The 16,990-nt window shown below is 37.8% G+C and overlaps 2 protein-coding genes, 1 long non-coding RNA gene and 2 other non-coding genes across 5 annotated transcripts; 4 read left to right on the plus strand and 1 right to left on the minus strand.

The window, feature by feature from the left end:
* Positions 1-1,991: 1,991 nt before the first annotated feature.
* On the plus strand, positions 1,992-5,376 carry LOC149040956 (DNA-directed RNA polymerase II subunit RPB4-like). Its single transcript, XM_089180062.1, has 4 exons — positions 1,992-2,128; positions 2,410-2,590; positions 3,780-3,875; positions 4,517-5,376. The coding sequence occupies exons 1-4, from the start codon at positions 2,062-2,064 to the stop codon at positions 4,593-4,595; spliced, it is 423 nt and encodes a 140-aa protein (XP_089036188.1). The 5' UTR covers positions 1,992-2,061; the 3' UTR covers positions 4,596-5,376.
* Positions 3,605-7,664, minus strand: LOC149040957 (uncharacterized). Its single transcript, XR_016179071.1, has 2 exons — positions 6,470-7,664; positions 3,605-6,207 (listed from the first exon to the last, which is right to left on the minus strand). It is a non-coding gene; the product is annotated as an uncharacterized LOC149040957 (long non-coding RNA).
* Trnag-ucc (transfer RNA glycine (anticodon UCC)) lies at positions 7,445-7,516 on the plus strand. Its single transcript has one exon. It is a non-coding gene; the product is annotated as a tRNA-Gly (tRNA).
* Positions 7,665-9,197: 1,533 nt separating the features above from the next.
* On the plus strand, positions 9,198-9,269 carry Trnag-ucc (transfer RNA glycine (anticodon UCC)). Its single transcript has one exon. It is a non-coding gene; the product is annotated as a tRNA-Gly (tRNA).
* Positions 9,270-14,383: 5,114 nt separating this feature from the next.
* LOC149040958 (GTP-binding protein A-like) lies at positions 14,384-16,935 on the plus strand. Its single transcript, XM_089180065.1, has one exon. It carries the CDS (start codon positions 14,764-14,766, stop codon positions 15,775-15,777), a length of 1,014 nt encoding a protein of 337 aa, XP_089036191.1. The 5' UTR covers positions 14,384-14,763; the 3' UTR covers positions 15,778-16,935.
* The last annotated feature ends 55 nt before the right edge of the window (positions 16,936-16,990 follow it).

Below are 16,990 nucleotides of genomic sequence, written 5' to 3' on the forward strand. Positions count from 1 at the left end.
GGTCATACACTTGGTCACCTGACATAAGTTTGCAGAAGTTGGGCATGGCTGGAGTTCTGTCATTAAGAGCTAATGATGTCATCAGAAGTTTTTCTTCCTAAAAATATAAGAAATGGCCCTAAACAGTGGTTACCTGACTTAGCCGTGTTTTCATGTCATATCAGAAATTGAATGAAAATGGTAGTTATCTCATTGCTTTAGGCTAAATTCAAGGGAAAATTTGGCTGGAACTGTCAGGATTGTGCAACTTTCTCTAAGAAAATAACAGCATAGAGCCTCTATTTGGCTCAAAAATATGCGCTGATACTTGTCAGCAGACAATATCTGATCCAAGATGCAAACAGTTTTCTACAAGTGAAGCTCTGGGAAAACTGTGAGCTTCAAGAAACAGATAATGTCCAAGGACAAATACACAAGCATATTTTCATGCAAATAGAAGCTATTGTGTTTTCTTATCCTTTAAGTATTTTCCAATGTGCATAGAAAAATGTTTGCGAACAGCTTATTCTTTGCTGTTTGAGATGTTTTCTTTTGAGTGTTTTCTAGTATGACCTTATAAACAAATGAATATTTCCCTTCTTCTGTGACAATCATAAAATACTCTGTTATCTGGAATCAAGTTGCAAAAGAAGAATAACCATAGTGGACATAAGTTTTGAAAATTGTGGAGGTTCACTTGGGTGATATCCTGGGATATCCCCTAGTTTTCACTAAAGTAATAGCTGGGGAATGTACAGTGATGTGATGAGTTTAGACCAATCACCTGCCCAAAAAAATATTTGATGGATCATAAAAAGGGCTATTTCATAAATTTATGCCACAGAGGACATAGTGATATGCTTATAACAGCTCTTATAGGGTATTTTGGCATCTCAGCAGTCACATGCTAGGTTACATGAACTCAATTTGCACATACTGAGCACGACTGGGATAATGATGTAGAGATAAATTACTACATTGGTTTCGGAAAATGAGAAGAGGCCAAAATCTTTGGTGATATACTAATTTGTAATGTTTAAATGTATTTTTGTGACATGGAAGAGGTCACGTTGTCACCGCAAGCTGAAAATAGTCGATTTCGCAAAACAGTAACTCTTCTGAAATTACTACTTTGCGAAATGAATAAAAATCCTTCTTATCGATTGACGATTACTCCAAAATCTTTTGAAAGTTATCTTTATCTTATGAGAAAATATATCTGAATTATTCCATTAGTTTCGTTAATTCTCACATAGCTTCGTTTCGTTTCGCAGAATAGAATAACCCAAGATTTCCGTCATAATAAAGTAAAATAATAGAGAGTAACTTTGCTGACTTCTTAGCATAAAGCACGGTAAAATTTCCGTACAGCCCCATCCTACATTATGCATTCAGTTCTTGAACAGAAAAAACAATGACAAAAACAATACATTTCCACTGGGAAAACAGATTTGTTTTACAATAGTATGGGGCTGTGCGGAAACTTTACCTAAAGCACTTACTTAGTCTTTCGTGTAGTAACTTTGAATGGTTTGATAAGTGAAAGGCTCCACAAAGACACCACTCGTTAAAAAAGGTATGTCAGATTTATCAGTACTTACGTTATTTCTACATCCACGGCTCCAATGTAACGTTGTGTATGTACATCTGACCAGAATGCCAGCCTATACCCGAAGCCTAAATAATTCTGCTGTAAACACCTTAAGTTATAAGGTAACGGGGCAAAGGATTAAACTTAATCGGTTCTCCTTTTGCGTTTTGCGTTGTGCGCTCAAGAATTATTGGCACAGTATGCAGAGCTGCAAAACCATCGAATAAGGCGGCATGCGAGACTCCCGGCCGTATACATTCTGCTTTGTTTGCATGGTCGCCATACATGCCATATTTGTTTCAGCTGTCCCTCTAGATCTGACAGGAATTCAGAATGATCAGATGGACAATTTAATCAATGTATTCGTATTAGTCATATGTCATTATCTATCTCTGATATGGCGAAATTTGTGAGCAGTGACTATTCAAGCCCGTTGTGGCCTGGAAACTACTAATTTTCTATCAGCGGTTACTAAGCTAAGTTTATCCAACATGGCGACAGGGGGGACATCTGCTCAACCAACAGAGGAAGACGCGACAGAACTACAGTTTCCAAAAGGTTTGAGCTATTCTATTTTTCATGATTTTGCAGAGATATGATTATTTGACGCACTGATTGAGTAACACAAAAAGTATTTAGTCCTGATGTCCCCCAGAAAAGAAAAATTTATCCTCGTCTTCACATTTCACTCGGTAGAATCGCCTTTGTACGCACGAGATCTCTTTGATTTTTGTAATACTCAGCAGAGTGGCGGCCCCACTCACATTATAGATAAGAGTGACAAACTGAAGCATAAAATTTTAATTTAAGTGTATCATTATACTTAATTCCCTTTCTAGAATTTGAAAGTGCGGAAACATTGTTAAACTCCGAAGTGTACATGTTGTTGGAACACAGAAAGACGCAGAACGAAGGAGCAGAAGAAGAGCAAGAACTATCAGAAGTTTTCATGAAAACTCTTAACTACACACAGAAGTTTAGTCGATATAAAAACAGAGAAACCATCGCTCAAGTGAGAAGGTAACAGAATGAAATTAATTCAATGCTGATACACGTACAAAGAAACCTCAGAGAGAGAAAATGCTCAACCCTGAAACTACCAAGATCGAATTGTTATTTCTCCTTTCTAGTTTCTACTCATCTCCTTGTAAATTAGTTTCAAGAATTTGGTGCGAGATCAAGATTTTCAACTTCTACCTGATTAGTTTGAGTATCCTCATAACCTGTTTGCTGGAGTATGTATGGATATTATAGGGAGAAGTTACATTCTAATCACTTTTAAAAGTTAAAGGGTTGAAAAAATAGATCTTGTCATAACATGCTGGCTAATTCTTAAAGTAAAATATGAGAGTGTTGTGCTTGTGAATCAAACGGCAATCTTCCCAAACATTAAGAGCAACTGATCAGTGATGCTTGACTGATAAGACTATTTCTGTAAAATATGAACAGAAACAGGAAAGATTTTCCTACTCTAGAGGTGAATAATAAAGGATATTTTAGTTTATATAATCTATTGGAGGAAAGATGCATAGATGATGTCATCACTAACCTTTTATCTCTCGAGATCTCACCAGTAATTCTCCTTACTGTCTGCCATATAGTTCTTGTGATGTTAGTTTCAAGAATTTGGTATTGCATCAACTAATAATCCCCTAATTAATATTTTTCTTTATTTTTCTCACTTTTCTGTTTGATATTGTATTGATATTGTAAGGAGAAATTATGTTTTGGTCACTCATGAGAGTTAAAGGGTTAACAACATCTTGCTTTTCCATCTTATAAAACATAGTGTTTCCATATTGCTACGGCTCTGTTCAGTAAAAGATCACAGAACATGTCAAAATATAATAACATCAGTGATATTCTGTTGTACCTCATGTGCCACTTTTTTTTTTCCTTATCACATATGATGTCATCTGTGACACTTTTTTTTTCTTATCACATATGATGTCATCTGTGACACTTTTTTTTTCTTATCACATTTGATGTCATCTGTGACACTTTTTTTTTCTTATCAAATTTGATGTCATCTGTGATCTATCACTGAACAGATGCTCAGCAAAATAGAAACTATTTTTTTAAACAGAATAGTGGCCTCTGTAAAACAACCACCTTCTCTCATCTGCTTGTTAGTTTTACCTCAGACTGATTGTCACCATGAAATTCAACTTTATTTTCAGTTTCTGACAATCCAAACCTCTTGTTATAGTTTGCTGGGCAAGAAGAAACTGCACAAGTTTGAACTGGCCTGTTTGGCCAATTTATGTCCTGACACAGCAGAAGAAGCAAAGGCCTTGATTCCAAGGTGAGTGTTTACCTTTCAGACCCTAGCATCAGTATGCATGTTCTCCATACTGTTCTTTATACGTTGTCTATGGAGTTGCCAAGGAGAATTTGTGTAACAGTCAAAAGTTTGTTTGGTGAGGGATCATTTTCTTTGCACCTAATGTTTTTATTCTGCAGTGTTATTGCAAAGAGAAATTAGATTCAAGTCATTCCTTGGGATAAAGGTTTAATTAACCCTTTAACTTCCATCAATGACCAAGGCAGAATTTCTCCTTACAATATCAATACATTATCAAGCAGAAAAGTGAGAAGAATAAAGAGAAATATCAATCAGGGGATTATTAGTTGATCCAAACCCAAATTCTCCCTACAAACATCGCAAAAATTGTACTGGAGACAGGAAGGAGAATTACTTATGAGATCTTGGGGGTGAAAGGGTTAAAAATCCATGTTTCACTGCATACACATTTCTCGCATTTTTCCCTACCCCTAAAGGGCTTGGAAAAATACTATGCAACTGGTAAGATATCCTTCCTCCTCCCCTCCCCCGTATTGTTTGTTGAACGGTCAAATACAGTGTATCAAAACCCATTTCCTATGTTGATAAGCACTTGCTCAATTTGTTACAGAAAGCTTTATTATCTAGACTCTTTTTTTCAGTTTGGAGGGGAGGTTTGATGATGATGACCTACAGCAACTACTGGATGACATTCAGACTCATAGAAGTTTCCAGTACTAGCCAGATGTATGACAGCTTGAGATATTTAAAACCAAGCCACACCTATGATATCTCCTTCTGTTAGCAAGAAAACACTAAAACATGACTTGAAAAAAGTCATCAAGTTGACTTGTTATCCAAGCGATGCAAGTCCTACTTTGGATGTCAGAAGACAGTCCCAACATTTGATGTTTTATTTGTTATAAATTAAGGAAGTCTATATTTTGTAGATCAGACATGGGTGTGAAGTCCTTACAACTTACTTTATTGATGTTGCTCTAAACCATAAGAAAGCAGACAGAGAGAAATTGTTTCATTTGAGTTATGCGCACTCACACTCACAATCAGATCATCTCTTCTGAGGTACAACAAAGTGCAAGTTTGTAACTTACAGTAAGAATTATAATTTTTTTATTCTTGCTGAGTCATATTACTCTAAGGGTAATATATTGTTATCAGCTGAGGGCTAACACTTGAAACAGTAGCTTTCAAACTCTTTACGGTGGCCAATTAACATTATCAACTCAGTCGATAATACTAAACTACCCTGTTATACTCTCTCACCCACGCAGCTCCACAGTTTCCCCCTTTATTCATATTACTCTCACCTACTACCACCCTTGTTATTACTAAATTGGTGTTAACTGGTGTTAGTCACTGTCATTCATTTATTGCTAATAAAATAATCCTGGGTTTATTCATAACAGGAAGGCCAAAAGAGGACCAGGAATTTAGATATTGTTTTTTGACATCTTAATGAAAGAATTGAAAGGATAAAATTATTAAACTGGAAATGACAGCAGATTTGTAAATGTTGAGAGAAAGCTTGAAAACTTGAAACCTGAATGCATGGAAAACAGATGAAAAAAGTTGACCTTGACAGCTTTTTGAAGCCATAGGTTTTCCATGGCATCAAAAGTGGAGTTCTACAGAGTCGCATTGTGGTGAAAGATTCTTAAAAATTCTGCTAAATGAATCACAAACATGTTATCACCCGAAGAAGTGTGTTTTATTGTCACAAGTCGAAGGAATAGCCCCTTTGCTAAACACGTGTTCTGTCTTATATTCTTCCAATTTACATCCGCGAAACTTTTTGGCGCGCACGAGGACTGGGTATGGGTATTTTCTACTTATCGTTCAGAGCACTGTTGGCCGACATGATAGCACCTTCAGAGTACCCCCGATAGGGATGATACGCGCTACCAATAACGTAGATCTCTCTTGCAATGGGTCTCCTTGCTCATTGGGTGACTTGCTTTATGGAAACGCGGCTTCCAGGTTTCTGTAAGTACCTGGAATGAAAGAAAGCGTATTCAGGATGGTCTGGGAGACTTGTTTTTATGACAGAACTGGGGTCGAAGTAGAAATTTTCTTTTTTAACCCAGAGTAAGATTTCACTAGTATGGAGTAGTTCTCTTATAAGAACTACTCCACTGACCTCACCTTGTGATTGGTCGAAAAAAATACTTACGTCACACATTCACGACCAACGGCGACCTGATCAATAACATTTTCCCGCCTCAGGAAGTTCACTTATTACTACATTAAGTCTCATTCGCTCTTTCCATTATTTTCCTTAGCTCTGATTGGTCTTTTGTCTGTTTTCACGACACTCAATCAACAGATAGGTAGTCTGAGGAAATGAAGAAGAAGAAAAATAGGAGAATTCAAACAGAGAATAACACTTGGGGCTACTTCGGTCCTCGGTAGAAATGTTGGCGATTCCCCAAGTCATCGGTTCTTGATTGTTGTCATTTCAAAAGGCAAAGAAAATCCCATATCACTTTCCTCACACACTTCAAATGCATGACAGGATTGCTGATTAATTGTTAATTTAAAGCACTACGCTTTTTATAATGATTACAACATTTGGCATTCAGGGAAAATTCTCTTACCATGCACCTTCGTTCCAATACTGATACACTGTGCTCGGAGGTTTGGGGATTTTTCTGTTAAACTTGTGTTCCAAGACGCGGTGAATTTCTAGGTCCATGACGTCTTTTGGTAATTTGATGATCTCACCCCATTTTTCGCCACAAACACCGTCTTTGTATACTACGTGAAGAACTGCCTCGCCATTTCGACCGCTCCTGCTGGTAATAAACGACTAAATTATTGGAAACATGAAAATTGTTAAACTCGGTATTAAAATTAATAAGTAAAAAATAGCTTTTTTCGCTTTGTCACAAGGCTGTAACCCACGAGGAATCGAACCCCAGACCTTTTGACTAAAGAAAAAATAGATATGTCATGTCGCTTTAGAAACGAAATTATTCTAGGCCGATAGAAGGAAGGGAAGTTTGCAGTTTAATGAAAACCGCTCTAATTACAGATTATTTTACGTTATTTATACGAATCGTAGTCGTAAAATTTAGGAAGCTGAATATTTTTCTTTTTCCCATATATTGATGAGAATTTACAGCTTTATCTCGTCGACAAGCTTTACCTATGTGGTAACGTTCATCCAAGACAATCACTGTTGGATAAAAATCTCTCCATAGGATACAACTTGTCAGATGTTTCGGGACAGATGTTTCCTCTGCTGGCACGAGACAACGTCCTACTCATCGCATAATTTTTTTTCTCTCCTTCTTACAGGCTCTTTTTCTAAATCCTCTGTCTCAACTTTAAGAAAAAGCCAAAAAGTAATAGGAAAGAAATGGGATTCATCAATATGGCAGAAGATCTAAATGTCGTAAAACTTCCTAATTTTCCATAGAAATTTTGTTAGTAAATTTTGTCGTTTATTTCTTGCCCAGATCTTTACTTCATAGATAAACGCGACATCGAAAACCTTTCAACCTAGTCATAATTTTATCGATAAGATTTTTAAAATTGACTAATTTTTCGTTTACGTGCTTTTCAACTGGGCGTTGGTGGTATAGTGGTTAGCATAGCTGCCTTCCAAGCAGTTGACCCGGGTTCGATTCCCGGTCAACGCACTTGCTCTTTTACTTTTTGTTATATCATTTCTTTCTTGTCTCTCACGCGTTGTCGACATCTATTGATGAATCAAAGTTCTATCAAGGCTAGACAGTTATCTCGACATTCTAACTCTTACTAAGCAAATTTTAGCGAACATTTCTGTTATAAAGGCTTTAACTACTCGTTTCAGTAGTGTTCTTAGCTGCGAGGATCCCTTAATTTCATCTTTCCACCGCAGTGCAAATATGTGAATTTTCATATATCTAAAATCTTCATTCACTTGGATGTTTATTTGGACCCAATTCATTGACCAGCTCCCAGTTGGCTTGTTAGCTCAATTGGTAGAGCGCTGCACCGGTATCGCAGAGGTCATGGGTTCAAATCCCGTACGGGCCTGAATTTTTTTCAGGTCCTATTTACAACCACTCGTTTCAGTAGTGTTCTTAGCTGCGAGGATCCCTTAATTTCATGAATCCTCTATTTTTACAACTTATCAAGTTGTATCTAAGTTTTTCTTCATATTCTTCTGTGAGTGTTAATTAATATGAACAAAAAAGAGATGCTGAAAATCATTGTATCATCTCCGATAAAGGTCATCTCGCAAATGTTACCATTAGCTGGAGAGCTATTAGATATTCTAGCTCAAAAATTCACGGTATACTCTTCCATCGAAAATATCACTTTCAAATTCCTGAAACATATTTAGCCAAATTTGTAGTACCTTTCAAAGATATAAAGCCGATGAAGCCCAAAATTAAACTGAGGCACACTCTCTCCAATTTTAGTCAACACAGTAAAGTAGCTGGTTGTTTCTGCCTCGGAGCAATGCCTAATATTTTTCAACACACATGTAACAGCTGAGCATTCAGAAAGATTTACTTTGACATTTGCCTTTGGCCAAGAATCAAATTATGTTTGTTGTGAAGACATTCCATGATAGTTACATGACATTTTTTTTTTACGATCATGGAGCCGTAAAATAAACGAAGAGCCAAGACTTGGAGAATGTTTAAACAGATGTTTAAACAAAACAAAGGAAACTTCGTATATCTACCAGATTGTACTTCTGTTAAATTTTTTCTGCTTGCTACGCGAGAACCAAAGGTCAGCTCTCTCTTCTAACTCCCAAGATCTGATTGTTAATTCTCCCCTCCAGCTGCTAATCATTTCTTAATAAATAAGTTAAGAGAATTTGGTTTTACATCAAGATAAAGAATTCTACCTGTTTAGTTTGAGTATTCTCATCACATGTTTGCTGAACTATGTATGGTTATTTAATGGAGAGATTTCATGTTAATCACTTCTGGGGAAAGAGAAAAGTCGCACTGTGCGCATTCTCCTATTTCACACATTTAAAACTAAGAATTTGATCTTCTTGTTGTTCGACTCATGCATACGTACAACAAATTACGATCAACTATTCCAAGCAACAAGTTCCTTTCGATTCTTCGTGTCTTCTTCCTACACTCTTCCTCTTTCCTCTCATTCGAGAGTCCAGTCCAATTTTTATAATTACTCAGTCGAGTCGACGAAATAGCGGCGTTTTGTTTTTATCAATAACGATGTTCATTACTGGCTTTTTCTTCGAACTTGATTTTCTATCAAAAAATATTTTCGTCGGCGAAAAAAAAATTAAATCCCACGTGGCAATTTAAACTTGGAATATATATATAAATTGGCACATCAAAAAGCGTGCTTGCGTTGGTGGTATAGTGGTTAGCATAGCTGCCTTCCAAGCAGTTGACCCGGGTTCGATTCCCGGCCAACGCAAATCTCTTATTAACTTTTTTTTTCTTTTTCGTTGTAAAGCCGAAATGTTCCCGAGTTGTACTTCGCTAATTAGAAAGTTAAAAAATTGTCCAAAAGCTTTGACTGTAACAATATTTTCCCTACTATATTAATCGGGAAAGGCATCGGTGACACAGGTAAAGGCATCAGGAAGAATGATATTTACGTTTTGTAATTGTTATGTAACGAGAAATAAAGTATTTTGACTTCCAGTTGTTCAAGGCATTAATCATAATTGGCTTGCTTTTCACTCGAGTTTTGCGATCTAGACTGTTTTTTTCCGGAAAAATGAAAAGCCAAGCAACTCTAAAAAAATGTAGTTCTCGATTTTTATATTTTTGAGTAAGTTTGTATCCACCCATTGTTTATTAACCCTTTGTATACCAAGGGGGGTGGTATTTATTTGTCACAAAAATGAGTACATTATACAAGAATGCTTGTCAAGCCTGCTCTTTACAACAAAACCCTATAAAACTATATATATTTGGGAAGTGCATTAAAAATTTACTTTCACAACAATTATAGAAATTGACACATGTCAAAATTGTGACGTCACAATAAGCATAATTTGCATAATTATGCAAGTTTCTAAAGGAACTTTGAAATCACCAGCTCTAAACAAACAATTCCAACTTTTGGTTTCTTACTTGAAATTCTAATCACCTTTTAACACAATTTCAAAAGGTAAGAAATATTAATTAGGGCAATAACCCTCCTTTTAGAGAATTTAAGACAGATTAATAATTGCCTTTCATAAAGTAAAAATTGAGTAAAATATAAATGAAATAAGAAATATTCAAAAGATGCAAACAGTTTCTTTATCGGTTATATAGCCAATAGTTATGTACCACACTTGCACAAAACTATGCTCTCACATTAACCAAGAGTTAATTTCTTAATGATCTTCTTCTTCCTCTTTGATATGGCCTCCCTCTTCCTTCTTTTAGCCGACGGGGACCATTTCGACTTTCATCATCATAGTAAAAGTCTCGCAACGTGTGGTACCTTTGAAAACAAGGCTCAGGGCACATTCTAACACCACAAATTGCACAGCTGTATATTGTTTTCACTTTCTGGATATGGACCTTGCAAGTTAGTCTTGTTTCATTGCTCACAAGGTAATGGAAATGATCCCGGTTGAATCTTATGTCAGGGATAGCAACAGGAGTTTCCACAAATCCCGTGTCTCTTCGAAAGCACTTGCCTTGAACTAATGTGCTGACCAGCTCCTTTCTGAACTGCAGTGCTCTTAGACTGAAATGATTCTGGGATTTGGTGTGGAGAATGTGTGCATTTGATACACACACCTCTATCAAATAAAAAAACACTTTGTAATACCAGACTGACCCCTTCATAAGTCTGGCATATGCGACAGTTCGCTGGTCAGACACATCTACACCACCCATATAGGTGTTGTAGAGGTCAATAACACCTGGTCTAGAAAATTGCTTCTTCTCCCACTTCCCATTTACTTTTACTGACCGCTGAACTGGGCTCGAGTCCATTGTACTGGTGGGAAGGGTAGCTAACACACTAACTGGCTTCCTGTCACGCCATGTCACGCAAGTCAAATTTCCCTTTTGCCTGTACAAACACTCTCCTCTTTTAAGATCTTTCACTGCTTTTTCCTTCACACCACAAATCTCTCTTGGTAAGGCTACCCTGTTGGCCCGAACTGTGCCACATGCAAGGGTTTTTCTTTCTTCTAACTCTTCAAACAAAGCAACAGAAGTATAATAATTGTCCATGAAGGCATAAAATCCCTTATCTAGATAAGGTTGCAACACAGACATAACTGCCTTCCTTCCTAAGTCTTTCTGAACTTCATTATTCTCCTTGCCAGTATAAATCTTGCTGTTCAACACATAGCCACTGGTGGATTCTGCAAGTGTGAAAGCCTTTATTCCAAATCTTCCTGGCTTTATAGGGATAAACTGTCTGAAATGCACTTTGCCTTTGAACTTAATTAAAGTCTCATCTATGGCAAGTTGCCGCTCAGGGGTGTACACTTCCTGAAACCTTGCTATGACCAAATCTAGGAAAGGCTGGATTTTGTACAGCTTATTGTAGTCTGCGGAGTCGCGTGGGGGAGCAAGGGTGTTGTCAGCAAAGTGCAGATACCGCAAAATTTGTAGGAATCGAGTTCGGGACATCACGGATGGGAAGAAAGGAGAACTTAGGACAGGATCAGTACTCCAGTAAGAACTAAGGTTCGGTTTAGTAACCAGCCCCATATTTAGGTACAGACTAATCCAGGCCTTCATTTCACTTTCTGTGACTGGATACCAAACAGAGCTTTCTGTTGGCCCTCTCTTCTGTTCTGCATATAAATTAGTCTGACTAACTAACAACTGCCATACCTCTTGTGTGAAAAACAGCTCCAAAAAATCCAAACACGATTTCAGATTTCTTGTAGTGACATTTATTTCAGGTTCTTCACTAAACTCAATATCTACTCTGCGTCCAATTTCTCTAGACCAATCTTCCTCATCCAATTCCACTTCGTTGTCAGTGTGATCTTCCTCTTCCAACTCTTCGCTAGAATCGTCAGAGCTTGATTCCGATGCACCAGAGTAAAATTCCTCATCAGAGGCTCGATGCTCGATGAAATTCGCTAAAGGCAAGTCTTCTTCGTCGATAAATTGAATTTCAACATTGTTTTGATCGTCGAAATGTAGTTCAGCATCACCTTCAAGAGCCGCCATTTTTAAATCTCCCCGTTCAAAACGTCCAAATCACAAAAAGCCTCAAAATTCGCCCAAAAACAAGCTCGATGGAAGAAATCCTCGAAAAAACTAATTAACGACTTTATGTAATTTACATTGAAATGTAGTATTAGTTTCCAGCCCCTCAAAGTGCTCTTTTCAGGCCGCCCGAATGGGGTATGTATTTAAGTGGCCATATATGGCCACTTGGTACGCAAAGGGTTAAAGCAGTAAAAGATATGTGTACTGTTAACACATTTAAAAAATTGCTTAACTTTTTATTTAGCGAAGTTTACTGTTAACAGAGAAAGATGTCAGTTTGGTCTTGTCACGAGCGTGAGACAAAGAGAAAATTCTGAGTCCACACGGAGGAATCGAACCTCAGACCCACGGAATCCACGCTCCAATGCTCTACACTGAGCCACAGAGACTCTACGGTGAGCGAGGTCTCATTTGCTGCGAAGTTCTTATGAAACGCGTCCGGCATACTGCTAGGATCGTCAATATCGATCGCGTCATGTTTGTAAATAGCATAAGAGAGAAGGTAAGGTTTTGAGCTCGGTAATATGGGGCGCCAAACCGGTCAATATTCCCTCTTTATTGTTTTTTTAGAGGGCACGGTAACGAATCTTGCAATCTGATTGGTTCTTTACCCGGTCAGTATTTTCCTATCTCTGCCCACCGGCCACGGTAACGCTTTCGTGAGTCGCCGATTACATCCCAACTTTCGTTGTCATTTTTCATAAATATACCTCGTTTTCCGGCTGGGCAGTATTTTTAAGCAAACACGTCGGTCACTACCTCAAGCCAATAAATAACTTATGAATCCTCTCTTTTCTCTCTATCAAATCACTTTGGTTGACAGAAAAATATTGGTTTCAGAATGAATTTGTATAAACAATAGTGTCATTACGTTGGTTGACAAGCGGCCTAAAAACCGTCTGCAATTAATTTTAATCGTTCACAAAAAGTACCCAGAAAGTTGAAACGTGAGGTATTTGGTTACAGTTAAACTGAACGATGGAACTTTCATTCATTTAATATCTGAATTTTCTCGAGCAATTTGTTCATAGTGAAAGAGCGAGCGAAGTTTTAATTTAAGTTCTACAACAAATATACGCTCCTGGTGAGTCTTTCCAATTCCGTTCAATTTGGACATTTGTACCTTAAATTGCACAACAGAAATTGAAGGAATTTTTTGAGAAAAGGCCGCATTACATTCCCTTGTGTCTCGTTGGAGTGTGCCGTTCGAATTTAGTTTTTGTGAAGGAAAGATCAGAGTTAAACACGCCATTACAGCAAACAAACGAGCAAACTCTCACGACTTCAAAATAAAAAAATTGAATTTACTCACAATTACTTTCCTCGCCGTTTCCTTAATGAACAGAGGTAAATCTTCGTACATGAATGAATGGTCGATGAGAGTGAATAATACTTTCCGTTAGATCATTAACTGATTTTGAAGAAAACATTGTTGTGACAGTCCTTGCCAAACTAGTTCTGTTGGTTTTCAAATGTTCCCACGATTTTTTTTTCTTGCGCGCTCTCTAATTGACAGGTGTCAGATTGTGACAGATACTTGTAAAAATAATGTTTCAAAGTTTGTTTGGAAGCCTTTTAAATCACCTTTATCGTTACGGAAATGAAAATGTTTCGCTGAGGCATCTCTCTTAAATTTGCATCACCTTTATTTTAACTACCATTTACTCACTCAAAAATTGTTCAGTTTATGGAAGATCTTGCCGTATTTACGTCCATAAATCATTAGGGTTCTTTCGGAAAGAATTTCGTCAAGTTTAAAAACAATAAATATGTTATTTACCGGCTAAGGGTCGGTCCGTATGGTGAAAAACTGTGACCTCGGTCTTGAAAATGCTGCCCTCGGCCTACGGCCTCGGGCAGTATTTTCAAGACCTCGGTCACAGTTTTTCACCATACGGACCTCCCAGCCGGCAAATAACATATATGTATTTCTGTGACCCAGTTTACTTTTTACCTGTTCAATTCGACTTTTTATAAAGTCAACTTTTTACTTTTTATATGTTAAACTCGAGTTTTTATGTGGTTAACTTTTTACCTTTATTAAGATCAATTTTTGCTTTTTATATGGTCAACTCGACTTCTCATATGGTCAACTTTTACTTTTTTTATGGTCAAGTCGACTTTTTATGTGGTCAACTTTTCACTTTTTTATCGGTTAGTGTAAAACGCAGACTGCAGACTGGGGATAAAGTGCAGACTGAAGTCAAAATGCGGACTGAAAGCTGCAGACTGGAAGTAAAAATGCAGACTCGGTTCTAGAACAACCTGCTTCCCCGTAAAAATTTTTTAGGAGTGAGCTGGGATCGAGGCCGCTTCGTTCTACACTCGTTACAAGACGAAAAACATATTTCTGTATTTAATTATTAAGCTGAAAACATATTGTTGACATTTTGGGATTCATAGCACGATTATTTACTGATTTGTTATTAAAGCTATCCACCGCTGACCACTCCTATTTCGGACATCTTTTTTAGCCTACGTGTAGCCGCACCCTCCCCCACCAAAGGTGATACGGAGGCCTCCATTTCACCTTTGTGGGGGAAGGTGCGGTTACATGTACGCTAAAATTTTTTCATCCCTGGCTCGTCGCCCCCAATTGAAAATCAGCAAATTTTGCGTGACGTCATAGTGACTGCCTTCAGCCAATGATTATTTAAGACGCCTCCTCTCCCTTGTTTTCACCCTCTTCCGCTTTCACTTCGCATGACTGGCTCGTGAAATTGTGAAGAATGGCGAAAAAATTGTCCAACAATGATCCAGAATCATTGGAGGCTGCCTTTGTAAGGTGGGTTTCAGAAAAACGCCAAAATCGCTTGTCTATCCTAATCACTGGCAAGACCGGAGTCGGTAAATCTCGTCTTGTAAACGCTCTTGTTGGAGAGCGGGTTGCAAAAGAAGGCCGATCCAAAAGCGCTTGCACCGACACCGTTACTTCGTACCGCGCTAAAATCAATGGTGTTGACGTAGTTGTGTGGGATTCACCAGGTCTACAAGATGGAACGTGCAATGAAAGACTGTATCTCCAGGACATGGAGAGCAAGTTAAGTCAGGGGTTCGATGTTATGATTTACTGCATTAGTATGACCGATACTCGGTTTTATGAAGCGGATAAAAGTGCAATCCGTACCCTAACAAAGGAGTTTGGGAGTAAACTATGGAAGAATGGTGTGGTGGCTTTAACCTTTGCTAACTTGAAGACCAAAGATCCGGATGAAGAGGATGACCTTGCTTACTACTTGGGAGAGAGGTACTTCTGGGAAAAAGCAATCGATGAATTCCTAGCCAACCTTAACGTTGATTTACTAGTGCGCCAACAGATTCCAATTGTCCCAACGGGAAATTATAAACAACTTCGCCTCCACGAATGTGAGAACTGGCTCTCGGATCTGTGGATAAAATGCTTTAATGTCATGAGTATTTCGTCAGGGTTAGCATTCTTCAAAATTAACGAGAGCCGTTTGAAATATCCAGACAGTTCTCCAGCCACCACAAGCACGGCCGCCGCAGCCCGCTCTTCTGAAGATGACGAAAATCAAATGCCGATGCCTGAGGATGAAAATCAATCAGCTTACAACCCTGATCATGAGGATATCCCTAGAGAGATTCCTCTTAATCAAAAGCAAGAAGATGGGCTGTTGAGCAGGCTATGGAAGGCTTTCTCGGACGTCTACAAAGCAGCAAAAAACGTTGGTCATCGCGCATTACGATTTTTTACCAAACGAGGCAAGTCAAATGTAAACTAGCAAACGATTATGAACGAATTTTTACACGCGAAACCAATATGTTTTGCTCAGAGAATTAGAAGCTTTTCTCACTTTTACATGTGCTTAGAGAATTAAAACTGATCCTTTCCTTTAGTGTCAACATTTATCGCCTGGAGGCAGTCGATTGCACGAATTTTGAAAGGCAAACGACTGCTAATAAGGACCTTGAGCAAACGGCGAACCTAGCAGAACAAGAGATCTAATGGGCAGAACAATAGCCCAGCATGTGCGTGTATATCTTTGTCCATTTCTCAGCTTTCCTCTACAAAACAACGTTAAATCACCAAAATTTGCGTTGTCTGAGAACGGAAACCCCGACGGAAAATTACTGGAACTCAATGTTTCTTACAGAAACTTTACTGAAGTTGAGGTGTAGCTCCGTAACGTTAAACACATCTAGCCATTCGCGAGATTCTGGTTTAAATTTTCAATTCAATTTTTTTAATGGACCTATTCCACAGCGTTGCCTTCCTGACTGCTCAAGTTCCCAAATGTATGTTGACACGGCTCGTGTTGCACATCAAATCGTAAACGATTCATTAGATTCGATTAGACTCAATTGTCAATTCCCTTTTGCGAAGAGTCACTCGATGGTTTAATAGCGTTGATTATTCAGATGTTCATCCGTTGGTTAAAGAAATCTTATTTGAGTTATTTTCTACCTCTTCAGTTGCAAATAAAGCTCTGTCATGTAAATTAATTATGCAATGTCATATATGCACTGTTACATTTATACCAGCAAACTTCGAAATCGATCAATTACTCTCTCGGACTTCGTGAAAAACTAAGTAATGAATATAATGTAGAACAGACGGGATAAAGTTTATCTTCCGTTCGTCTAGTAACTGTTCCTTCAAATTTATATTTTGTGTTAAATTTCTAATTACGATATTCTCCTCCTCCATAACAACATTGTAATTTCGTTCTGAGAACCGCTCTGGAATGTTCTGCTTTTGTAATGTTATTAGTCGCCAAATGATATTAATCAATTAAAAAATAACATTATTTGGAGACCAAACGAAAGGCATTAAAAAGAATGATATTTACGTTTAGTGACTTGTTATGTGACGAAAAAAAAAGTACCTTGACTTCCGGTTGTTCAAGGCGTTAATCACAGTTTGCTTGCTTTCACTTGAATTTTGCGATTTAGACCGCTTTTTCCAGAAAAATGAAAAGCGAAGCAACAGTTTAT

The sequence above is a fragment of the Pocillopora damicornis genome, chromosome 8 (assembly GCF_964200805.1).
Source record: "Pocillopora damicornis chromosome 8, jaPocDami1.2, whole genome shotgun sequence".
Classification (NCBI taxonomy): Eukaryota; Metazoa; Cnidaria; class Anthozoa; order Scleractinia; family Pocilloporidae; genus Pocillopora; species Pocillopora damicornis.